A 25,861-nucleotide genomic window follows, 5' to 3' on the forward strand; every position below is an offset into this window, starting at 1 on the left:
CGGGCGTGTGAGTGAGTGCGGGCGTGAGTGAGTGAGTGCGGGCGTGAGTGAGTGAGTGAGTGGTGGGTGCGGTGAGTGAGTGAGTGAGTGAGTGAGTGCGGGCGTGAGTGAGTGAGTGCGGGCATGAGTGAGTGAGTGCAGGCGTGAGTGAGTGAGTGCGGGCATGAGTGAGTGAGTGCAGGCGTGAGTGAGTGAGTGCGGGCACGCGTGCTCTGTGCTGTGTCTTGGTTGCCAGTTTTCTTCTTTCTTGTTTTTAAGAAGTATTTCTGTTGTTTTTGAATTTTCAGATCTACACTGGGCGGCAATGTATTATAATGGGTAACGTAGGACACTGCCATTGTACCCCTGAGCAAGGTACTTATCCTGCATTGCTTCACTATATATCCAGTGGTGTATATGGATGTAAATGATATGTAAAGGTTGTGTCTGGATAAGAGTGTCTGCTAAAGGCCTGCAATGTAATGTAATCTAATAAAATGCAGTCTGTTGCACCCCTCTTCCAAGTTAATTTAGTCTGTTCACCATCTGATCAGCAGCTGCCCCCAGTACTGAATCACACCCTTAAGATCAAAATGCAGAAAAACTGTGACAGCGCAATGACATGACTATGTTTACTGTTTACAGTTCAGTCATATACAGTTAATTATAACTTCTTATATTTATGTAGCACTTTTTTTCAAAGCTCAGAGTGCTTTTTACAGTGATTTAAAGAGAAGCCAAGGATCCCCCTACTCTTTGTGGTTAGTGCCATGGGATCTATAATGACCACAGTGAGTCAGGACTTTGGTTTAACATCTTATCTGGAAGACAGCATTTCTTACAGCAGTGTCCCATCACTGCACTGAATTTTTTTCAACAGAGGGAAGATTGCCACCTACTGGCCCACCAATACCACCTTTAGCAGTAACTTAGTTTTCTGAGGAGGTCTCTCATCAAAGTATTATCCAAGTCCACACTCACTTAGCCTCTGCCATTTGGCAAAAGTAGGATATACGGTGGTAGGGCAGCTGACTGACTGCTGTACTGCTTACTGTAACCAAGTTTTAGCAGGAAGTAAAACAATACAAGAACATGAAGTCAAACTCCCAATCCTTAGGTTTCTTTATTGTTTTGCAAGTAATGAAGGAATGTTGCGGTCCTCTCAGCTCCAGGGCAGTGTGGACATGTAGTGATGTCAGCCCACCAAACTGGAAGCAGGGAAAGGCACAGGTGTGGTATCCAGGTAGAATTAGTCTGTGCTGGTGAGAGAAGAGAAACAGCACATGTTTTGTTTCACCACACCTGACAGGCACACAAACACACACACACACACACACACACTCCCACAAGTGGTCATTGTATAACTTCCAAATTTGTCCAGAGCCCTTTTGAACAATTATATTTAATTATACATGTAGGAAATTTATCTTTGAAAAAGATTTTGTTTCAGAATTCATCCTACAGCATACAGTACATCATCATGTTGTTCAAATGTGAAACACACTACATACTCCTCTCTTTGTTTTGGTTAAGTTTACCATCAGGGCCAGTCTTCCTGTTAGTCACTCAGGAAGAGGGAGACTTGCTTTTTTTCTTTTTGATGATAATTTTTTGTGTTTTGTATATATTATAAACTGACCTTTTGTATATATTATAACTGATATTTGCACTAATGGTAGTAGTTTAATAAAGGTATTTTTCAAAAATTCTCTCTCTCTCTCTCTCTCTCTCTCTCACTCTCTCAAATTCTTTATTGGTATGACATATTTATATGTATTGCTAAAGCACAGTGACACATGCGCACACACTCTCAGCCTCACATGACAAGGTCATTTCCTGAACTGCGGGGCGTTTTTACTCTGAAAGCTCTCTTCAGCTACACTACCCAGAAAAACCACCTGATCACCACCCCAAGGCATCACAACAGCCTATCTTTGAAATTTCTGAGAAGACCAGCTAGCCCAAAGTGAGCTGAGTATAATTCACAGAGCAGCAAGGGTAGAGAAAGAACACATGTCAAAAAGGATGCTGATTTAACTGCACTCCATAGCTGTGAACCCAGTGGAACTTTTCATACGAGATACTGATGAACAATAGCCTTCCTGCACCCAGCTGCAGTTTTCCAGTCCAAAGTTCATGCTGACTCAGAATTGCTATAATTAATTTTGATTAGCATTTTTATTTTGATTTTTAGCCATCACCAAAATTAACTTACCACATTGAGCTTTTCACAAAAGCAAGATGCTTGCTTTTATTTCAAAGCCAAAGTGAAGAACAGTCTTTGACAAGTGAAGGCCAATTTTACCCTTAGAAAGCAGTATGAATGATAATGCCTGTTGTATCTGAATTATACATAATTTCCTGCACCAAATCAAGTCCTATTGTGCCATTTGCTTGTTGGCTCTGTATTGATGAGTAAGCTCTTTGTTGCCTGCATCTCTTCAGTGCTATATTGAAGAGGTGGCCTTGGCTTGTGCAATGTACCCCAATTCCTCAGTGTCATTCTTTTTCAAGCATTTTACATAATCCTGTACGTATTAAATAACCCAGTATAGACAACTGATACTGAATCAATAAAATAACAAGGTAAATTAAGATGTCATTTGGCTTCTAACCCTGAGTTAGAGAAATTAACACATTTTAAGGTCACATGGTAAAAAAAAGGTTCTTACTACTCCAGAGTTTTGAGGAATACTGTAGTTAATTCAGTTGAATGAAAGAGGAAGTCGAGATGTTCCCTGGTTTTCACTTTGAAGCAAAAAGTCTACATGCAGTAGCAAATGTTGCATGATTCTATCCTTTTCATTCTGAACATGTATGCAAACTGCCCGTCTTATTAAAATGTTATCTTCTAAAAATATTTAATTGTGTCCTTTTTATAGAATAAGAGACCTTGATTCAATTGCGGTTTTGTAGAATTCATTCCAAGTACTGCCACACAACAAAACTGAAGACATTAAATGCTGTTCTTAGCTTCATGTGTTCTTATAAATGTGTGACACACTAGGGTCAAAATGAGCCAATGAGCCAATGAGCTCAAAGCAATTGAGTCCAATTCATTTTTCCTGAGTAGCTGCTTCAACTTAAAAATAAATGAAACACAAAAATATTACTCCTCCACCCAACACCCCCCCCCCCCCCACCCCCAAATATATATAGCTCGACTTTGAGTCAAATTTGTGGAGAAAGTTGTGTGGCATAACCAACATTTTCTGGGTAAATGCACTGGACGTGATTGCTCCAATCCCAAAATTCCACAATGAATTCTGCTTTTTTTAAAACTGTGCATGTGGCTCCCTCTAGTGCCCAAAATACTGCAATTGCCCTCAGAAAACCACATTCTAAACCAGGGGTGTCCAATCTTATCCGAAAAGGGCCGGTGTGGGTGCAGGTTTTTGTTTTAGCCTAGCGCTAAGACACCTGATTCTACTCATCGTTGTCTTGATTGAAGAACATCATCGGTTAATTGGTTCAATCAGGTGTCGTGGGGCTGGGCTGAAACGAAAACTTGCACCCACACCGGCCCTTTCTGGATAAGATTGGACACCCCTGTTCTAAACCTTATACAAATGTTGTTTTCAAAAGAATTGACACACTAATTACAGTGGGTCATTCACTTGGCAAAAGGGCCGCTTGTGGGCATGAGTGAGCCCCATGATCTTGAATCGAATCCGGCCTGTGCCAGTGCCGTCTGTGGCCCCTGTTGACCGTCTGGGCACCTACACCTTGTTCTCTGCACACACGTATGTTTGGGTCTGTGCGTGCGCGGCTTGTGGCTGTAGTGTGAATAGAAACAGTTGGCTGGCACCGGAAGCCTCAGAGAAGAAGAAGTTATTTTCACTCTCCAAAGCCGACAGCAGCAGACATATATGAGCCTGTTTGCACACAGTTGCTCAAGTTTGTGCATAGCGAATTGGACATTCCAAATACTGTTTGGGATTTTTGAATTTTTTTTTTTTAAAACCTATGAAAAGTAAAGCTCTGTGAACTTTTAGATTTGACTATTCTTTTGGCTAAAACTGAAACCTTAACCTGTCAGGCTGTGTTTGTTCAACAACAGTGAGAACCAGCAGCATGCCCCGAAACATTCAAGTTGGGCTTGCATAGAACTAGGGTAGGCCAGAACTACCTTTGGGCATTCACAATTAGGTGTGGTGCATCAACCAAGATAAATGACTGGGCCTGGCCTATGTGGTTGGTGAGAACACTTGTCCCAGTCAAACCGAGTCACAGTCAAACCCAGTACTTCTCTGCAAGCCTGTCCTGATGTGACAGCTTTACCCTCAATGCATGGGTGCCTTTTTCCTGCTCTTGGCACTGTACAATGCCCATTGACCGAACTGGGGAGAAAAACTTTTTTTCAGCCTCCAGAAAAGCGACAGTTGTCAAAGGGACAATACTGAGCATAAAATGCACTGCATACAATAGTGAGAGCTCTTATTGTACAAGATTATGACAAACATGGTCATGGCAAGTCCCTTTACAGTGATCCTATCTCTTCTAATGGCAGGCCATACTTCTACAGCATGCACAGAAACACCAGCATCATAAACTTGAGAGTGAAACAACAATGTAGACTATTAGTATCCCTTTTGGCTTTCATCTCTGTTGAAATGAATATTCGCATGCTTGATATTGACACTTGATTCAGATTGGTTTTGCATGTTTTTTGCCAACATGCTTTTGGTTGGCTTCAACAACTACAATTTTCTGAGGTCTTGGCTGTGTTGCCTGGATTTACCCATGGTATCAAGGGTAAAAAAGGCAGTGGCTCTAAAAGCCCTTAAATATAACCACAGGTGCCAATTAACTCCCAATTAACTTTAATTATGACAATTGGCCAATCAGAAGCCTTGATGCATGTCAGAGAGCAAGAGGGCAAACAGAAAGCAAGAAGCAGCCTCTTCACAGTATCACTTCTCTAATGCCTTTGGTATCAAGACAGATAAAGATCTGTAACCTGTGTTTTGCTGAGGAGATAACAGAGATACGTAGGCTACTGTAGAAGAGGAAATGGGTCGATTGTGGTTTTTCATGGGGAAGCTGCAACTGTTGTTTGGTTCCTTTTTTGCACTCTGAAGTGCATTCAAATTGCACAATGACATGAAGGTTGGAATGAAATTTGTTGCACCTGGGTGACAAAAAGTAAAGAGAATGTCAGTTGGTTTTTGAAAAGTGGATGAAGGTGAATGTAACCACAGGACTCTATCTTTATATGTGTCTAGCTCTATTGTTCTAGCACTGAAAAATAAATGTACACTGGATAAAACTAAAGATACTTCAATTTATTACACCTCGGAAAATATAGGTGCAACAAACAGAAGAAAACTTTTAGGTTTATCCAATGAAACATTTATTCAATATAGATGATCTTTTAAAAGTCCCTTCTCTTTTCTCAAGAGCCAGGCCACGTTTGGCCTGTCACAGTCTGTAGGCTTAAACCCTTTATTACGGACAATGGATATGAAAATATCTGTGCATTGATCTTCATTTTAAGAGAAATGAGTATTGCTCAAGGTATGAAATTCTCCATGCATTGCACTACACACACAGTTATTTTCATTTCCCATGTAATTCTATCTTTATTATTCATATAATTATGATTCTTTACAGTTACAGCATAAATAACCAATACAATGTACATCATTCAGTTCAACAGATATGCAGCTTAAAGTCATACATTCAATTCTCATTTTAGCTGGTTCGCTTTTTAATCACTGCAGCAAGGAAGACGTCATACCAAGAGGTGTAACAACAGTGTTGTACCTGGAATATGCACTTATATCCTTCAGGTACAGAGTTTGATCACTGTTGCTACAAACAACTGGTTTACATTTCTATCCATGGGCTTTTCATGGTAATAATATGTAAATATGCCTGTGCGGAGGTTAGCTTCTCACTGGCTGAAAACAAGGTTAAAATACAGGTATGAAATATCCCCAAGAGAAAAAAAACATTAAAAGGAAAGTGTGTCAACCAAGTGCGACATTCTCTTATATAATATAGAAACTTATTTTGCATTCTGACGTTTTTTGTTTTTTTCCTTGCACTTACATTACAGAGAGTGCAGTCAGGTACCCGACCAGGGGGAGGTGCAACAGCTCAAACTCTCTCCTGTTCTACCTTCACAGGCACTTTGGTAAAGGTCATGATGAACCAGAGTGGTTGGAGGCCATTTTGAGAAAGTCAAAATTCCTGCTAGCACAGTGCAGTCCTAGCTGGCCTTCCCCTCTGAGTCAGTTCTGCAGGGATGTCACTTTAGGGGCAGGGCTCTGTCCTCTCCTGTCTTTCTTTCCCTGTCCCCTCTTCTTTGATTTTCCCTTTCCTTTTGCTTTCTTCCTCTCCGCCACCTTTTCCACGGCCATCTTTACCCAGTCTTTCTCCGGGTTGGCACACACCCACTTCCCCCTCCTCGTCTTGAACCTGGAAATGGACAGAGCAGACCCCTGTTAGCCCGCCATGTCCTGAATTTACGTGTGATCAATCAAGCTTCACTGCCACAACCAAAACCACCAGGGACCTGAACTGCTGTCTAACAGCATACAGTCATTCCCTCAGGTGTTTGAAGGAGCACATACAACATGTAGTGAAGGTCATAAAGCAGCCGTGATGAACACTGCATTTCCTGTCATTCACAAAATATATGCTACACAGCTTTAGGGAAGGAATGTGCTGAAGACACCTTTATCGCTGCTTTAATAAACTCAGGACTGTCGTTTAATTCAAGTTCTCATGTTCTATTCTCATATTCATTAGCATTTTTGTGCTTATGAGAATATCAGAACTCAGTAATCAGGTTATTAAAAAAAAAAGAATGCAAATAATAATAATAATAATAATAATAATAAGAAGAAGAAGAAGAAGAAGCAGTAGCAGCTTAGCACTCCGGATTTTCATGAGTGTCTGCACTTACACAATGGCTTTCACGGGACACAGTCCTGCTGGCTGCTCTGCGTAGTCAACTATGTTTTCAAGGCGTAATCTTGTCTTTGAAACTTTCAGACAGCAATTTTTAGGATCTGCTGAGAAGGAAAAGAGCAAATAGATGTATTTAGTACCATGGCTACATCTACTGTGGCCTCTGCAACACAACTGTGGCCTCTGCAACATCACAGGAGCATGCCTGTGTTGCTACTGTGTCTCAAAGCAACGGTGAAAAAACTTCACTTTGAAATGGTAAATGTACATAGCTACATCTCACACACTACTGTTAGCTACTATTAACAGGTGCTACAGTTACATCTATAACTACTATGCCACAAGCACAGTGTCTTCTACTGCTAATATTACTAATACTACTGTCACCACAAATAGAAGAACTAATATTACTGCTACTGCTATTTCTACTTCATATAATAGTGATATTACTACAGTATATATACAATATTACATTGTTAGACAATTACAGCATGACATTATTATACATGTAATATATTTGTAATAATGTAATACTCTCCCCCCCCCCCTCATTTTTAACAAAACTCTATTCATATTAACATACATTTATTCAGTTGGATTGAATTTTGCTTTTGATTGAGTTGTACCTCTCTCAAGGGCGCAATAACAATTCCCCACTTTGCATTTGAACTTCTTGCAGCCTACTGGTGTCACTGTCACCAACACAACTGCTGTCACAATACTGCACTGCCCATCTCTCATCTATGATAGTACATATGCCTGCTCCTGAATGCTGCGGTGGAGATACTTACTGGCTGTGACACGCGGCATCCATGCTGAGGCACAGAGCAAGAGGAGCCCGGTGGCTGTAATGACGGAGAGCCTCATTCTTCCAGCAGGCCAGGGTTAGCAGTGAGCGTTCACACCCTGAGCTCTGGGCTTTTACAGAGAGCAACGCTGGGGGGTGGGGGGTGGGGGTGGTCTTTCCTACCCACCCCCCACCTGGCCGCAGGCCCACGGCTCTGGCAGGTGAGAGGAAAATGTGAACTAGCAAGGGCTGTGGTCAGGGGGCCATGAACCAAAACTAGCCATGGACAGTGCTAAATTCACCATGATACTCTGAGTGCTTCTTTTCAGTCTTATGCATATACAGTGATGTGAAAAAGAATGCACATCCTCTTTAAATTCTATGGTTTTACACATTAGGACACTCATAAATTCCTGACAATAGATAAATATGTACACTGAACAAAAATATAAAGGCAACACTTTTAATTTTGCAGCCATTTTTAATGTGTTTAAATAATACCTCAAAGATTTGTTTTTTGCCCACAAAATTTTGCCCACAAATTTGTTTATATCACTGTTAGCATTTCTCCTTTGCCAAGATAATACATCTCCTGCACAGGTGTGGCATATCAAGATGCTGATTAAAAGCTATGATCACTACACAGGTGTTCCTTATGATGGGGTCAATAAAAGCTACCCTAAAATATTGAGTTTTTTGTTGTTCAAGACCATGTCACAGATGCCTCAAGAGTTAAGGGATCATGTAATTGGCATGCTGACTGCAGGAATGTCCTGTAGAGCTGTTGCCAGAGTAATGGGTGTTCATTTCTCCACCATAAGCCGCCTCCAGCGTCGTTTCAGAGATTTTGGAAGTTCGTCACAGGCCTCACAACCACAGACCACATGTAACCAGGCAAGCCAAGGACCGCCACATCCGACTTCTTCACCTGCGGGATCGTCTGAGGCCAGCCACATGGACAGCTGATGAAATTTCTGGATAAACTGTCAGAAATTGCCTCAGGGAAGCTCATCTGCGTGCTCGACATCCTCACCAGGGTCTTGATTTGTCTGCAGTTCAGCGTCACTATTGACATGTGTGGGCAAGAGCACACCTTCGATGGCCACTGGAGCGCTGGAGAATGGTCCTCTTCACTGATGAATCACGGTTTCAGTTGCACAGGGAAAATGGCAGGCAGCGTGTATGGCATTGGGTGGGTGAGCGGTTTGCTAATGTGAACGTTGTGAACAGAGTGGCCCATGGTGGTGGTGGGGTGTTGGTATTGGCAGGCATATCCTATGGGCAGATAACTCAAGTACATTGTATCCCTGGCAATTTGAATGCACAGAGATATCGTGATGAGATCCTGAGGCCCATTGCTTTGCCATTCATCCACCGCCATCAGCTCATGTTTCAGCATGACAATGCATGGCCCCATGTTGCAAAGATCTGTGCACAATTCCTCAAAGCTGAAAATGTCCCAGTTCTTCCATGGCCTGCATACTCACCAGACATGTCACCCACTGAGCATGTTTGGGATGCTCTGGACTGGTGCATACGACAGCTCTTTCAACCACAGACAGGAAACCACAAACAGGTGCACGGAATTTGACATTTGACCAGATGTTACTTTTGACGGAGTAACATGTCCTTTTCCACCCAGTGCTTCAGAGCAAAGCCTTTGGCCATTGGTGTGTGGTTGGACATGGAAAATATAAGACAACAATGCCCTTTGACATGAATTGCTGCAAACCGCCTTGCCAACCATTTTTGTACAAACCTCGCCCCTACACCTAACCTCAAGCTGACTTCCTCTCCTCCACTTTCTTCTCAGAAACTGATGAAAGACCTATCCACTACCCACTCCTTGCTCATGCAAATGTGAACGCAGTCTCACCTTATCCGGCAAAACCACAAGCACTTTCACATCTAAAAATATCTCGTCGGGACAAGATGGCGGAGACGGCCACAGCAAGTCCAGTGTGTTCTGACACGTTGCCCAGCAGAGCAGGGGTAGCAGATAAGAGGACCAGGTTTGACATGGATCTTCGAGAACTTCTTCCAATCCTGACCCAAGTGCTGCAGATGAGAACAAAGTCTAGAAGGCCTCCCTATTTGCGCCATTATGTGGAGACAAATATTGTGTTCGAAAGGCCAACGTCGACATTAATGTTTCACCATTTCCTTCTGTATTGGGCATGAGCATCACTGTGGAACAATCTTCTCACTTGTGCAGCATTGAGCAGAGTAGGTGTTCAGAGGAAAACCCACTCATTCAAGCGCTAACGTGCTAAGTGCTTGCAAAACCGATAAGTTCCACAGATTGGTTAACCTCAAAGTGGCTAAAAGCTGATGTAATATTTCACAGCCCCTCCCATTGTGCATTCATACTGATTTACTAATGACTCATGGTAAAAAAAAAAAAAAAAACTCAGGACCAAAGGATGGTCTTTGTCCAGTGTGACCGCAAACTAAATGAAAAAATTTCCAAATATGTGTGACCAGAATCTAAATTTAAAATTTTCCAAATACGTACATATGACATGTGCATATACACAAAAGTATTGTTACCCACATGAACGTACAGTGCCATCATATTGTGATGCATATACAGTTGAGGCAAAAAGTTTACATACACCTAGGGTAAAGATATTCAAACTCAGTTTTTCACAACTCCGGACATTTCATGTTACCATACATTTATTTTGGCAAGTCAATTAGGGTATCTACTTTGTTCACATAGGTAATTTTAAAACAATTGTTTAGAGACAGATTTATTTCAGCTTAAATTCACTATATCAGAGTTCTAGGTCAAAAGTTTACATACACCAAGTTGACTGTCTGGAAGATTCCAGAAATTGATGTAATGGCTTTTTAGAAGCTTCTGATTAGACAATTGTCATAATTAAGAGTTAATTGGGAATTAATTGGCACCTGTGGCTGTATTTATGTATGTATACTTGGCTCCAGAATGATTGGCACCCTTGATAAATATGCACAAAAAATGCAAAAAAAAATGCTAAACTAAAAAATAATAGTTATTGACATAAGCTTTATTTTCCAACATGTGTAAACTAGTGTGCTTGATTAATGATTCATTGGAATCAACCAAAGTCTTAACTTTTTTAAATAAAAAAAATATGTCCCAAAAAAACAGGTTCCACAATTATTGGCACCTCTGGTTTAATACTTTGTGAAAACACCCCTGGCAAAGATGACAGCCATGAGTTTTTTTTGCTATTATTTGTGATAAGGTTAGAGAACACATTTGGAGGGATTTTTGACCATTGCTCCAAGTAGAACTTTTCAGAATCATTGATATCTTTGGGTTTGCACTTATGGACCCAGCTTCAGTTCAGATCACAGGTTTTTGATGGAATTTAAGTCTGGAGACCGAGATGGCCATTGGAAAATATGGTTGTTGATTTCACTTAAGCATCTCTGTTTATATTTTGATGTATGCTTGGAGTCATTGTCCTGCTGGACAATCTACCTATGACCAAGTCCTAGCTTCTTAGCAGAGACAACCAGATTTTCTGCCAGAATTTCCTGGTACTTTGTTGAATTCATCGTGCCATTGATCTAAAATAGTGCCCCGGGACCACTGCCAGCAAAACATCTCCAAAATATCAATGACCCACCTCCATATTTGACAATAGGTATGAGGTGCTTCTCCTGTATGCATTCCTCTTTTGCCGCCAAACATGTCGATGGTGTGTATGGCCAAAACTTTTTTTGTCTCATCTGACAATAGCACTTTATTCCAGTCATAGTTCCAATGAGGGTTGGGCAACCTCCAGATTCTTGGTTTTGTTTATTGTGCTCAGTAAGGGCAGTCTTCGTGCCACCCTTCCAGAGAGTTAGTTGGTATGGAGGTGCCATTTTGTTTTTTTTTTTAGACTTGTTGACTACAAGAAACAAACCAATCTCTGAAATTCTTAAACAGTGATCCTTGCGTTATTAATGGCCTCCCTCACCATCCTCCTCGCCGCTCATGGGGACACCATGCACTTGCTTCATCTTCCTGGCAAATTTGCAAACATTCCATATGTTTTACACATTGTTATTATTGCCCTTACAGTGCTAAGTAGTATGTTATAACCGTCTTTTTTTGTACCCATTACCAGACTTGTGACAGTAAATTACCATCGGTCTCTTCTGAATTGACGGTTATTTGGCTTTTCCCATGCTGATGGATGACAAAGGGATTTTTGTATGCTTGTTACCCTGTTTTTATTCTCTAGTGAAACTGGAAGTTATGGAATGACACAATATAGTTCCTTTAGACTGAGATGAACTAAATTAAGTAAAATTGTATTGTCAATTTCATTTTGTTTGATTTTACTTACAATAATTGTTAGGGGTGCCAATAATTATGGCACCTATGGTTTTCTGTAAAAATTAGATTACTTAATAAAAAAAACATTGAAGCATGAGAGTAAACAGCGGTTAAATTGGGGTGGACGCAGGTGGACGGCATCCACCCACCTTTGGTAAATAAATAAATAATGTTGACTGGCAGTTTTACAAATAACTATGACAATCCAGTTCATTTTTCCTTCGCTCCAGTCCATGTGTTCCCTCTAGCCAGTTACTTGCTCAACCAATCAAAAATCCGAAAAAAAAAAAACTCAGGAGGAACAGTCGTTTAAATAGAGAGGGACAGAAAGAAAAATATCGTTGATTGTCTTGATTGTTTGGAAGTGGATGCGGTAGGTAATTTCATTAACATGTAATTTCATCTATGCAACATTTTAAAGAGAGATGAATAAAGAGCCCCCACGACCGCCCGCTATTATTAACGGCAACTTTGATTGCTTGAGCAAAATCATCAGGTTGCTGGCAGCAGCTAAGCTAGGATTGAATAGCTATTTCCCACATAGCGTTTTATTCAGCGGCGACTGGTGACTGGTGAGCTGAAAATTGGTGGGGCTCAAAACTTTCCTTTAAACTAATCATTGATCGCAACCTGTTTTCATTAGTAATTTTCCTTTATTATCAGGCATGCCAACGATCAGACTAACCAAATGGCAAGTAGTCTAACACACAGCGTCTTCATACCGTGTTAGGGGGATTAAATCATAAATTCAATTTATCCGTTAAAAATCTGTTTTAATCACCAAGTAGTCTACACTTAACAAACAAGATACACAAGTCTGTTATCTACCATGTTAGCTTTCAAAATAACCAGCAAAAACAAAACCTGCAATTCAATTTTGTTTACAATCTATGCATTGCAGATATTTGCCATGAATATGAGTGCGGAGAAAGAAGTGCGGAATGTATCCGCAAATAATGATTATTAAAAATGTGCACAATTGCATACTGCAAATGAAAATACATGTAGGCTATGAGGCCTAGGCTACTCAATAAAACTGCTTATTTGGGGACAGCTGGCTATATATGACAGTATTGAGTAGCCTATTTTGTGGATTAATTGTATTGATACTCACTGTTTATTGATTAAAACAGATTTTTCTAAATTGCATTTATCATTTAATCTCCCTTACACAATGCGAAGAAGCTGTGTGTCCCTTTCCAATTGATTAATCAGATGTTTGCATGCTTGTTAATCACTGAAAATTAATTAAAACAGTTTGAGAGCAATGATTATTTTAAAGGAATGTTTTGCGACCCACCAATTTTCCGCTCACCAGTCGCCGCTGGTTTTATTTTGTTTAAATTTGACAGTTTAAGAAAGATGAATAAAGGAGGAAGAAAGTGAGGACAAAAGAGGATGACGACAGATTATTTTCGGGGGCAAAAGAAATTCACAGCATTAATGACACTCAATAAACTTGAAATACTTTAAGTAAACACTTGCATCAGTAGTATACATTCTTTTTAAAACATTGTTTTCCTTAATTCAAATTTTGTGCACAATACATTAAAGATACAACTATTTTGAGCTGAGACATTTGTTGTACCTTTTTCACCTACCACCCACAAGATCTCAGGGTCCACCCACCTCCCAAATCCCAATTTAACCCTTGAGATTAAATGTATTGAAATAAAAGTATATAGTTTTCCCATATGTTTGCACATAACATATAGATTATCATCTGTGTAATTTGTTGTATGCAGCCTTTTTTCTTCATTTTTATTAAGGGTGCCAATAATTCTGGAGCCCGCACACATTTTTTGTTATTTTGGTTTAGTACTCTAGCACTTTGAATTTGAAAGGATACAATGACAATGAGATTGAAGGGCAGACTGTCAGCTTTAATTTGAGGGCATTTTCATCCATATTGGATGAACCATTTAGAAATGACAGCTCCTTTTGTACATGGTCCCCCCATTTTAAGGTACTAGAAGTATTTGTTGAATTGGCTTCACAGATGTGTTTCATTAGGCAGGTGTATTCATTTGTGTCGTTAGTGAATGCAGAAGAGAGCTGTTGATGTCTTGATTGATTCTTGATTCTAGACTTTGCAATTGCCTTTGGAGATTTTTGTTGGGGTGTGACAACATGAGGAAGACAGCAGTGTCGATGCAAATTAAGCTGGCATTTATAAGGCTCAGAAATGAAAATCAATCAATCAGGAACATTGTAAAAACCCTGGGCATGCCTAAGTCAACAGTTTGGTTCATCATTAACAAAAAAAAAACAACTGGTGAACTCAATGATGTCAAAAGACCCGGTAGACCGAGGAAGACCACTGTAGTGGATGACCAGAGAATACTCTCTATCAGAGGTGTTACTAGGATGTCATCTTTGGGTGGGCATTTGGATTATTTGGGTGGGCAACAACAAAAATGTTGCTTTTCCTAAATAAGGTAGGTAAACAAGGGCATAGTTTAATTTTGGAAGGGGGGGTGGGCAAAAGGAGTACAATTACAGCATCCAATTTTTGTAGGGGGGTCCGGTCCTAACCTTGTGAAAAAGAAAAAATAATTAAACTCTGTAACACTAAACAAATGTCTCATTTGGTACTGTCACACCGATTTTGATCCGGGCTGTAAAAACGATGCAATGACATTCTAAAATAGCTGTTGTACCCGGTGTGACGTGCTTGAAGTTTCGTTGCTATGCTGACACTGCCAGCCTTGCTGAATTCTGAGGCGATAAAGATTCTAAAGCCCTATTCGCACGGGACTAGTATTACCTAGGGACGTCATGTGGTTTAGAAATCCCCCCCCCCACGTCTGTGTTTCATGCGGCGCATTCACACAGGATAAGCGAAGTCCGTATTTTTCTTGAATTTACTGACATTATCCCCCGGATAAAATTGAAAATGTTAAGGGTCTGCTCTGCGTAACAGTAAAATACGACCCCAAATCACGAGATGCCCATTCACACGGGACTAATATTATCACATGACCTCTGTGTTTGGCGAAATATGGTAGGTAATTTGGGGTGGAATTTTTACTTTACAAATTACGGACATGGCAGATTCGCACAGGATTAAGATCACAGACGACCTCCGCAATTATTACAAATTACTAGAGGTCCCCAGGTAATACTATTCCCGTGCGAATAGGGCTTAAGACAACTTGGCAATTTCTCTGTTTTAACAGGTTATTTTCCAGCCTGAAATAGTGTGATGGTATTAGTAAACGGGTACACGTGTCATCTAACTTTGGAGTAGTTGGCTATCTCCCTGAATAACAGAAAATAACAGTAATAAATGTGAATTTATTCACGGAAACGGCTATACAAAAATGCTGGCTAGCTAGCTGGCTAATCACTAAACCAATGGCCACCATGAGCTGGTAACTTAAAAGAAACACGCAGCTTGCAAAACGTGCAAACTCAACTGTGAAACTATTCAAGACTACTAATATAACTTATAAGAACCAGAGAACAGAATGAACAAGAATCAAAGGTATTAACTGTTTTAATTGGATTACTTAGAGCAGCTAGTTACAAACAGGTTTTGCAGTTCACTTAACTAACCATGTCTGTACTGCATGTGAAGAAGTGTCGTGGTTTGGCGATAATGTAAAGGAGCAGCACTGACTAAGCACACCCACACCTTCAAAATGGCCAATAGGAAAGCAGTGCATTTTTGATGACCAATGACAAAATTACAGAAAACTATGAACCCTCAAAAAATAGCTGTAACGGTGATTTTCTCAGAGTTTTCATTGGATGGGCAGATGATTCCTCTGGGTGGGCAAGGCTTATCTCTGGGTGGGCAATGCCCACCCCAGCCCACCCATAGACACGCCCCTGCTCTCTATGGTGAAGAAAACTCCCCTGACAACAGATACAAAACACTCTCCTGGATGCAGGTGTAAATGTGTCAAAGTCTACCATATGTAGAAGACTACACCAGCAGGACTACAGAGGGTACACTACAAGATGCAAACCACTGATAAGCCTAAAGAACAGAAAGGCGAGATTACAGTTCGATAAAAAGCACCTAAAAGAGCCCCAAGAGTTCTGAAACAAAGTCTTGTGGACGGATGAGACATAGATTAACATGTACCAGAGTGATGAAAAAAAAAGTGTGGAGAAAAAAAGTAAATGCCCATGATCCAAAGCACACCACCTCATCCGTGGAGGCGGTGTTATGGCTTGGGCCTGTATGGCTGCCAGTGGAACGGGCTCACTTGTCGTCATCGATGATGTGACTGCAGACAGAAGTAGAACAATGAATTCTGAAGTCTACAGAAATATTTTATTTGCTCAGATAAAACCAAATGCCTCCAAACTCATTGGATGGCACTTTATCATGCAACAAGAAAATGACCCGAAACATACTGCTAGAGCAACAAAGGGGTTTTTGACGGCCAAAAAGTGGAAAATCCTTGACTGGCCAAGTCAATCACCGGATCTGAATCCAATTGAACATGCACTTTACATGCTGAAGAGGAGACTGAAGACAAAAAGTCCCCGAAACAAGCAGGAACTGAAGATGGCTGCAGCACAGGCCTGGCAGAGCATCACCAGGGAAGATACCCAGCATCTGGTGATGTCTACGCGTGCGTCACAGACTTCAAGCAGTCATTGCATGCAAAGGCTACGCGGCCAAATATTAAAAATGATGACTTTATTCTACATTATGTTAAACTGTCCAATACTTTTTGATCCCCCAAAATGGGGGGGCTATGTACAAAAGGTTCTATCATTTCTAAACGGTTCATCCGATATGTATGAAAATACCCTCAAATTAAAGCTGACAGTCTACACTTCAACCTCGTTGTCATTGTATCCTTTCAAACTCAAAGTGCTAGAGTACAGAACCAAAATAACAAACAATGTGTCACAGTCCAATGAATTATGGTGCTCACTGTACATTATTTACCTGCCTTTAGAGCCACTCCCTTTTTGCCCTTGATACCATGGGAAAATCCAAGCAACTCAGCCAAGACCTCAGAAATAAAATTGTGGACCTCCACAAGTCTAATTCCTCCTTAGGATCAATTTTCAAACAACTGAAGGTACCACAAGCATCTATACAAACAATTGTATGCAAATATATAAATCTTAGAACCACACAGACACTGCATCGTTCGGGAAGAAGGCACAAATTAACTCCCAGGGCTGAACGAACTTTAGTCCGAAAGGTTTAACTGAACCCCAAGACAATAACAAAGGAACTGGTGAAGGAGTTGGAGGCATCAGGTACCAAAGTATCTACATCCACCATTAAGAGAATCCTACATCGCCATGGCCTGAAAGGCTGTCGCGCAAGGAAGAAGCCCCTACTACAAGACTGGCATAAAAAAAGCCAGAATGAAGTTTGCAGGATATCACCAGGACAAAGACCTAGCCTTTTGGAGGAGTGTTCACTGGTCAGATGAAAGAAAAATTGTCCCATCCCATCCCAACTGTAAAGCATGGGGGTGGCAGCATCATGTTGTGGGGGCGTTTTGCTGGAAAAGGGACTGGTGCACTTCAGAAAATAGATGGCATCATGAAGAAGGAGGATTATCTAGAAATAGTGAAGCAACACCTCAAGACAATCAGCTAGAACATTAAAACTTGGTCGCAACTGGGTCTTCCAGCAGGACAATGACCCTAAGCATGCCTCCAAAGTTGTAATAAAATGACTTAACAACAAAGTGAAAGTATTGGAGTGGCCATCACAAAGCCCTGACCTGAATCCCTTAGAAAATGTGTCGACTGAACTGAAAAAGCGTGGAGGCCCATGGCCCATAAACCTGACTGTGTTACACCAGTTCTGTCAGGAGGAATGGGCAAAAATTCTGTTTTGTGTATTGTGAGAAGCTTGTAGAAGGCTACCCCAAGCATTTGATTCAACTTAAGTAATTAAAAGGCAATGCCACCAAGTACTAACAAAGTGTATGTAAACTTTTGACCCACTGAAAATCTGATATAGTACATAAAAGCTGAAATTAATCTGTCTCTTAGCTATTATTTTGAAATGACCTCTTATGTAAATAAAGTAGATACCCTAATTGACTTACTATAGGAAATGTACGGTAATGTGAAATGTGTGGAGATGTGAAAAATTGAGTTTGAATGCCTTTAGCCTAGGCGTATGTAAACTTTTGGCCTCAACTGTAGTTCATAACCCAAGATATGAAATAAAAGTGACACTAAAAGGTATTCTATACAGGATTTTTACCTTGAAAATTTTACAAATAACCATGCTCAATGGTATTAATGGTGCACTGGCAGTCTCTGACTTTGTGTCCATTTACGGAATCCATGATCCTCTGCCTGTATTTCTTCTTTTAAGATATGTTCGGGACATTTCTAGGAACAACTCTGTTGGGGAGGGGTTCCAGGTTATCCTCAGTTTTTCAGGAAGGAAAAACTTAATTCCCTGCAAATTTTTGATAGGCTGAAATTATAATACATTATTAAATGAAAAATGAATGATTTTTGTGACTTGATTCAGAAGGATTTATACAGTACATTGTTTTGAGTGTAATGTTCTTAACCAATCACGGGCAATTTCAGTGCACTGTGAAAATGACACATCTTCAGTTCTTCATGCTTCTTCATGCAATTCATTCATACAGACGTTGAAAGACTGAAGATCCATTGTTCGCCTAACTTAAGAACTTAAGGCAGCCAAGTTACTCGTTGTTTTAAGTAGAGCCACTTCAAAATGTTTTAGTGTGTAAGGGTCCATTTTGGTACTTAATGTTTCTGCAGCCAGGGTGAAGCAGGTGGCAGTTTGTTTGCTATGAGTTGTGTATGGCAAAGTTAGCGACAATATACTCTTCTCTCTATTCATGGCAGGAATAAAGTAAATTGAAAATTTTCATAGTATTGTAAATGATTTTATTTTGCATGGCAACATTACCTTACTAGAGCAAGGTTGAATGGTGTGCTTGAGTTGTGTGTATGACAGAGAGGGTGACAAAGGGCTTAAGAGAGATAGAGAGTGAGTGTGTGTGTGTGTGCCAACTCAGTTTCCTATTAACTAGCTAACCTGTGGCCTGCCAGATAAAATGATCAAAAAAATATTTCTAAATAATTATGTTTCCTTCAAGAAATACATGCTTACATAACTACTCATAATGTAAATTTCAAATTAGACAATAGCAGTGCCTCCTACATGATTTTACTGAAATATTAACGTTACAATCTCATGGCAAATAAAGTGCCCATTAAAATGTACAAAAATACACACATTTAGGCACATTGGGCCTAATTTTCATAGGAACTTTTTAAGAACAAAAGTAAGAATAATTTAAGGAAAGTTTTGTGAATGAGGCCCATTAACTATATACGTACATTTAAATGTAAATATTTAAATACATGTTTATTAAAGTAAGTGCACATATTGGGGAAGTGACAATCACAGAACATCCCAGAATTAATTTTCCCAGCTACATGAACACTCTCCTTAGGTAACATGCTTATGTTTGCCTGGGGGTGCTGGTTGTGTTCCATGAGACTGCTGATGTTTCTGTGGATAGCCCCATGGCTCTGGTGGCGGCTTTAGAGCGAGCCCTTTTCTTTTCATTGACATAGACCATGGTTTTTTTCACCCATGCACTGGTGGGGTCAGAGCAGATTTTTTTCCCTTTGACTGTGACAAATCTACAAGCATAAAATAAATATTATAGATCAGCCACAGATATGATAATAAACATATACACATTCTCCACATTCTGTGAGATTAATTAAAACTAATCTGCATGAATGAAAAAAGAAAAATAAACAGAATGTGCATATGAATCAAGAAGCTACTTGCTTTTTCATATTTAAAGCGGTTGCACTCTGACCAATCTGAGCTGACCTGAATGGCCTATCCTACATTGACAGAGACACATTTGTTTTTATATGCTCCATTTTTATTTTAGTTTTTACATAGCAATTCCAGTTGGTGAAAAATGAAGATAATGAAGACATTAGTGAAGTCCCAACTGTTTAAATTTGTTGGTACCGATCATACAAAATAAATATATTTAGTACTTACATCACAGCGTCAACTGGACATAAGCCCTTCTTCTGTTTGTAGAAACTTTTGATTTTTGCTCGTTCCAGCATCGTATTAGATGTTTTCTGACAACATGACACCACAGGTCCATCACTTGCTGTTAAAACAAGCATAGCATAGATATTTAGCAAAATGTATATGCATTCACACCTTGGTTCATCACTAGAGCATGACTTGTAAAACACAGAGGAAGAAGGAAAAGATGAGGATGAGGCATCTTTCATTAGAGCTGTCTGAAGCCATGAGTGTAAAAAAAGGAACCATTAACTAATTAAGTGTTGCATTTCACACCCCATTCAGAGTGGATGATATTTAAAGGTAAAGATCCATGATACACATTCTCTGATTGAGTGCAGTGGACAAGAAATCAAGCTATTCTAATGCATTCTGAGAATCCCAGCAGGACAAGCCACCAAGCAGAATTCTCCATTTCAGAAACTATGTAGACCAGAAGATGTCCAGTCCACTGAGTCTATAGGGCTTCAGCACCACCGATGGGCCCAGATGTCTCCCCACCAGGGCCAGTAATGAAAGACTCTTACAGTAGCTGAAGGACGGGCACAGCTGCAGTACAGTCAGACAGAGGAGCGCGTTCCGGAGGGTCTTCATTTCTCCACACAGGTCTGCGGTGTTTCATAGCTATCAGTACAGACAGGCTTTTAAACATGCAGCAGTGGAAAAAAACTGGTTGGTTTCGAACATAGTTCCCACCACAGACCCCTTTCACCTAGGATCACACCCCCTAGCCCCCCCCCCACAGTGACACACACATGTGGGAGGGGGGTGGTATGACAATGAAAGTTCCGGTGCTACTGCATGGCTTTGTGAACTGCAGTATACCAGTGTCCCAAACCTGCTGCCCTGCGTTTAATATGGTGGTCTTTGCTTCCTGATAAATCCAGCCTAAAATGGTTTTAGCATATGATTCATGGGAAAATCATATGTATTTTATATTAGACATCAGCCAAAATGGCTCACCTATAGTTTAAAAAATCCATTGAAATTCTTTTCAGAGAAAAATAAATTACCTGTCCGTATTACTTCAGCCCATAATCGCATGATACATTTATCTAGCTATGTACCTAGCTTTGCATATCCCACAAGCGTCCTTGTCTCCCAAAGTCACACCCACCACTGCTGTCATGGAAATGAGCTCTCAGCTGACATTTCTAATGAAAAAGAAATTGATGGAAAACCCCTAGCTTTCCTAGGCTTGTTTATGGTCTGCTCACTTAGATTACCTTCTATGTAAAACAGAAAGAATCAGTCGTTTAATATTAACATGATGTCATGTATTTGCTTTGGTTACCTGAAATATTTGGCCTTGTCATTTAATAAGGGTACAGGTGAAAAGCTGTGGGTTAATCTCTATGTACAGCATCAAACCTCAGCCCCTGTGAGGTATTCATACATGGTCACAATTTCATCTAAACCTTATACCCTTCACAGCATACAGACATAACCCACATTTTCTTTTTATTTTATGTTCTCTGAGTACTTAACATAGTGGAAATATGCTGTTGGTGTCATATTTGACTCACTGGTAATTTACTAATTATTAATAATTGTCTTCCATTAGAAGTGATCTTTAATTTTCCTTTTGTTAGCGTGCTTGTGGTTGTATTTACTCATTTTTTCTGAGCCACAAACACCTTCAAAATAGTTGTCATGGTTCATACACTGCCTCAGTGGTCAGGCCATTAGTTGCAGGGAAATTCACAGAACCGCTTGTTGAAAGTGAGATGGCACTTATTTCCTTTCTGTGCAGAAAGACCAGAGTTGTCTGAACCCACGCAAGCAGACACACAAAGATGCATAGCCACAAAGGCACACACAAACAAACAAGAAAACACAGATACACACACACACACCGTTTAGTAGGTATCAGGCCTAATGAATTCATCACAGGTTTCCTGTGCTTATCTTTTTTAAAGCTTAATTTAAGAAAGAAAATGTAATATAAGAAAACAGGCTGCTATTACAAATAGCTAGAAGTTAAGTTAATTATATAAATGGTTTAAATAGTTTATTTTATCAAAACATAACTTTCTCTACAATGCGGAACACTGCACCCACAAGTTTGAAACACCAGCAAGGTACAGTACATTTAATACATACAAACAGCTCCACTCTACAGAGGTGACCAACAGATTTCTTGTGATATTAACAGTTTGTTTTTAAATCAGTAAAGATCAGACAAACAGGTAGGCCCGAGATTTCCTATTTTCAGTATTTGTCTTCCAAACCATGTAGATTTTATGTGTGTGTGCATGAACTAGTACTAGTAATGATATAATTTATTAGTGCTTTGCAGTCACAGATAGAAATCACACACCAATTTGCAGGGCATCATTTCATGATATTACATTACATTACAGGCACTTAGCAGAGGCTATCATCCAGAGCAACTTACAGTACACAACTTTTACATAGCATTCACATTGCATTCGTTCATACAGCTGGACATGTACTGAAGCAATGCAGGTTAAGCACCTTGCTCAAGGGTACAACGGTAGTGCCTTATGCGCAAATCGAACCTGTGACCTTTTTATATATATTTATTATGTTATGATATCTCCTATAAACTATATCTCCTATAAGCTATAAACTCCATAACAGCAAAAAGGAAAGTAAAATACTCAGAATATAGCATATATTCAGCGCAGAACAAGGAAAAGGAGTAGGCAGTATGTTTAAGAGTATGGGTATTGGTATGTCTGGCAAGGCAAGGGATGGGGAGCTCTGACAGTGGCCTGTCCTAGCACTGGTCTAATATAGCAGGTATTAATGGCATAGGAAATCAGCTGGAGTGATGGAGAAGCCTTTGGTGCACTTCAGAAGATTCTGACTGGCACTTACTGTCATGGTGTTTACATGATCACTCCACCTGAGATTGTGCTGGACTGGTTGTTTCCGTACTTAGATTTTTGGCTCCAATAAAAGGGGAATATTAATGATGGGGAGAGGAAGTGGAGGTGGTGGTTTTTTATTAAAATATATATGCATAGCTTTATATTTCTTTCCAACGAGGAGCATTCTATGGTTAATACCCCAGGTGTTAAACACATTGAGCCACTTCCGCATAAATGTGGTTGGTTGCCACAGTCTGGACTCCAAAAAACTGATGTCATCAGTATTCTTCCAGACAGTATTTTGAGCCTCAATAGCAACGTTGTCAATCAGAGAGAGAAAAGGGATGGGTCCTGTAGTGTATTCAGGTATGTAAAGAACACAGTTAGGGTGAGATGGTTAGGGATTTAATATATTAAATAGCAGTAGCCATTAGGTTGAGGAATGGTGCTCATATCTCATCAACTCTACAGGAAGTCACAACACAAGATATCCTGTCTATCTGTGCTGTGTAGATTCATACATACATAAGTATGGGGACACCTACTGGTACAATAAGAACACACAGTTAGGAGTAAGGACACACAGCAGGTCCTTTTTATGATGAGTTACTTGGGCCACACCACATGTGAGGTACTCCCAATGTGCCAGGGCACCATGGTAATGTACCCTTTGCCTTCATTTGGAAATGAAATCACAAATCCAGATGTGTAGTTCAGGCCTGACTCCCATGGTCAAGATCTTGTTGATCAGGATATTGTCGTCAACTTGGTCAAAAGCCTTACTGAAGTCAGTAGCTACCAATGGACAGACAGTGGTTTGTCAGCGTTTTTAAACAGACTGTCAACTAGGCTAACAAAGGCATAGGTAATTGACCTGCCCCTGAGACTACCAAACTGTCTTGGGTCGAATGTAATGTTCTAAAGGAGCCACTGGAGAGCAAAGTTTTCCGCAATTTTTGCAAACTGTGAGAGAGTGAGACCTGGAATTCCTTTAGCTGTCGTGAAGCATATTGAACAGCTTCATTAAAATTACATAGCATCAGCCTTTTAATAAATCATTAATAAGTACACATTAATAAGTACACCTTCTCTGTATTTTTATATTTCAATTTTCCTGAAAGAAGTGCCAACACTACCTTATTCTGAATAAATATGCTTTATAAATGATGGCATGGTGCATGTTGTGTAAAATACTATTCTGAAAAATGACAGCAGACTTTTAACAATGCAAGGTCAACCCTCAGAGCACATTTCCTGCCCTCAGTTTTCTCAATGATTTATACAGATGTCATGGGGGAATATATGCATCATGTGTGATACAAGGTCTTTTGTACAAAACATACATCTTTATCCACATTTGTAAATGAGTGTAATGCTTTGCCATTATAAGAAAATGGTTTTTAAAAAGTTCCCCTGAAGTGTACGAGTAGGTGAAATCCACTAGAGGGTGTCATGTTATATCATATGAAGTTTTTTTGCGTTTTGTTTTTGATAATTAACAATAACAACCGTTATAATACTTTACATTAAAGTAGAAGTATATGCATTAGAAAATTACAGTGACTGAAACTTCTTTTCACTGTGATCCTCTAAGGCAAGGCTCCATAAAGACCAGATAAAGACCAGTCTTTCTGGTTTACACCATCACCATAATTATCCTACTCATCTCATGATCATACCATGCAGCTTACTTTTTGGTGTGTTCAATCCTTGCCTATCTATTAATAGAAATGCAAAAATATATATTTTTTAAACTCAACAGAAAAGTATGAGATGTCCACTAGAGGGCACATAAGCAACTGTGTGGCAGTACAGTTGCACATTTCCCACATTACGTGCAAATGGAATTCCCCCTTCCAGAACTTTCACCTTTTCATTACTTCTTTAACTCCCATTAAATAATAATATTGGATGTGCTCTACCAAAATGATCTTAATGAGTGAAGGCTGTACTCCCTGAAACTACAGAAATATATTTTTGAAAAATTAAGTACTGTTTGGAAAATGAGTGTTGCGCATCCAACTACAGGCTACTTTTTCCAACCTCTACAAAAACAGCGGTGAAAGTCATAGCCTCCCAGCTCCCATCACATCTGTCTGCTAACAAGCTTTTCAGTCTGGCTTTGTGCCTGCCCACAGCCCTGAAGCAGCCCTGTTAAAGGCTCACCCAGCAGCCTGATCCTCCTCAACCTCAGTGCAGCTCACAACATCCTCCTCTATCACTTTGAAACCTTGACCATGGTTATTGACACAGCCCTAAAGTGGTTCACCTCCTATCTTACTCACTGGAGGTGTCATTTCTCACTGGGGGGCACCAGGTTTGATGACATCACAGTGACATGCAGAGTCCTGTAGGAGTCAATGCTTGTGCCCATCCTGTTCTAAATATGTGTGCTGATTGCCGTTGCGGAACAAGTAGGAGGCGATAATATTGTTTTGCATCTCAAATGAACAAGGCGGCCATGGTTTTTCTGGAAAAAAAATTAGTTTTGTTCCGCAAGTAATTGAAAGTGGTTTATGGATTAAAGGGGTATTTTGCAGGTAACCGGCACCAGCTATGAGGGTAACAATTTCAAATGTTGCCCCATTTATTAAGAATGAGGCCACTGAATAGGAGCTTTCTCACTTTGGAAAGTTTGCTGGCCCCATGAAATGATCTCTTTGGGATGTAAAACTACTGAATGAAAACATGTTCTGTCTTTCTGAAGATGTTTTTATGTTTTTGAATTCAACTTCACCAACACTGGATGTGTCATTTCATTTAAAACACGCTGAAAGTTTGTGTGTGGTGTTTTCTAGTACGGACAATCTGAGATGTTTTGAGTGCGGGGATTTAGCACAGATGAGGCAAGCTTACCCACATAAAGATAAGGGTTGGGAGAATGTGCCAGGTGGGGAAAATGGTGGGGAAATGAAGATAGGGCAAGGGAGGAGGCCAGCGTTGCTGATCCTCAGGCCGGAGCGGAGCTGGGGTGTCAG

General features: G+C 40.1%; 2 protein-coding genes across 3 annotated transcripts; both read right to left on the reverse strand.

Moving 5' to 3' along the window:
* Window positions 1-5,532: 5,532 nt before the first annotated feature.
* On the reverse strand, window positions 5,533-7,815 carry LOC135253318 (monocyte chemotactic protein 1B-like). Of its 2 annotated transcripts, none has more exons than XM_064332445.1 (3): window positions 7,689-7,815; window positions 6,893-6,998; window positions 5,533-6,402 (listed from the first exon to the last, which is right to left on the reverse strand). In XM_064332445.1, exons 1-3 carry the CDS (start codon window positions 7,762-7,764, stop codon window positions 6,216-6,218), a joined length of 369 nt encoding a protein of 122 aa, XP_064188515.1. In that variant the 5' UTR covers window positions 7,765-7,815; the 3' UTR covers window positions 5,533-6,215. The 2 variants fall into 2 exon arrangements, with proteins under 2 accessions (XP_064188515.1, XP_064188514.1); XM_064332444.1 differs by having other exon boundaries at window positions 6,893-7,001; window positions 7,689-7,809.
* An 11,028-nt stretch (window positions 7,816-18,843) lies between these two features.
* On the reverse strand, window positions 18,844-20,548 carry LOC135253324 (C-C motif chemokine 2-like). Its single transcript, XM_064332454.1, has 2 exons — window positions 20,011-20,548; window positions 18,844-19,631 (listed from the first exon to the last, which is right to left on the reverse strand). Exons 1-2 carry the CDS (start codon window positions 20,253-20,255, stop codon window positions 19,448-19,450), a joined length of 429 nt encoding a protein of 142 aa, XP_064188524.1. The 5' UTR covers window positions 20,256-20,548; the 3' UTR covers window positions 18,844-19,447.
* Between the last annotated feature and the right edge of the window lie 5,313 nt (window positions 20,549-25,861).

The sequence above is a fragment of the Anguilla rostrata genome, chromosome 4 (assembly GCF_018555375.3).
Source record: "Anguilla rostrata isolate EN2019 chromosome 4, ASM1855537v3, whole genome shotgun sequence".
Classification (NCBI taxonomy): domain Eukaryota; kingdom Metazoa; phylum Chordata; class Actinopteri; order Anguilliformes; family Anguillidae; genus Anguilla; species Anguilla rostrata.

Coding starts and splice junctions, on each gene's coding strand:
- LOC135253318 (XM_064332444.1), bottom strand. CDS start 7,764: ATGAGGCTCTCCGTCATTACAGCCACCGGGCTCCTCTTGCTCTGTGCC. Junction 7,002..7,688: donor GATGCCGCGTGTCACAGCCA/GTAAGTATCTCC, acceptor TTTCCTTCTCAG/CAGATCCTAAAAATTGCTGT. Junction 6,403..6,892: donor TGTCCCGTGAAAGCCATTGT/GTAAGTGCAGAC, acceptor GTCCATTTCCAG/GTTCAAGACGAGGAGGGGGA.
- LOC135253324 (XM_064332454.1), bottom strand. CDS start 20,255: ATGAAAGATGCCTCATCCTCATCTTTTCCTTCTTCCTCTGTGTTTTAC. Junction 19,632..20,010: donor TGTCCAGTTGACGCTGTGAT/GTAAGTACTAAA, acceptor TTATGCTTGTAG/ATTTGTCACAGTCAAAGGGA.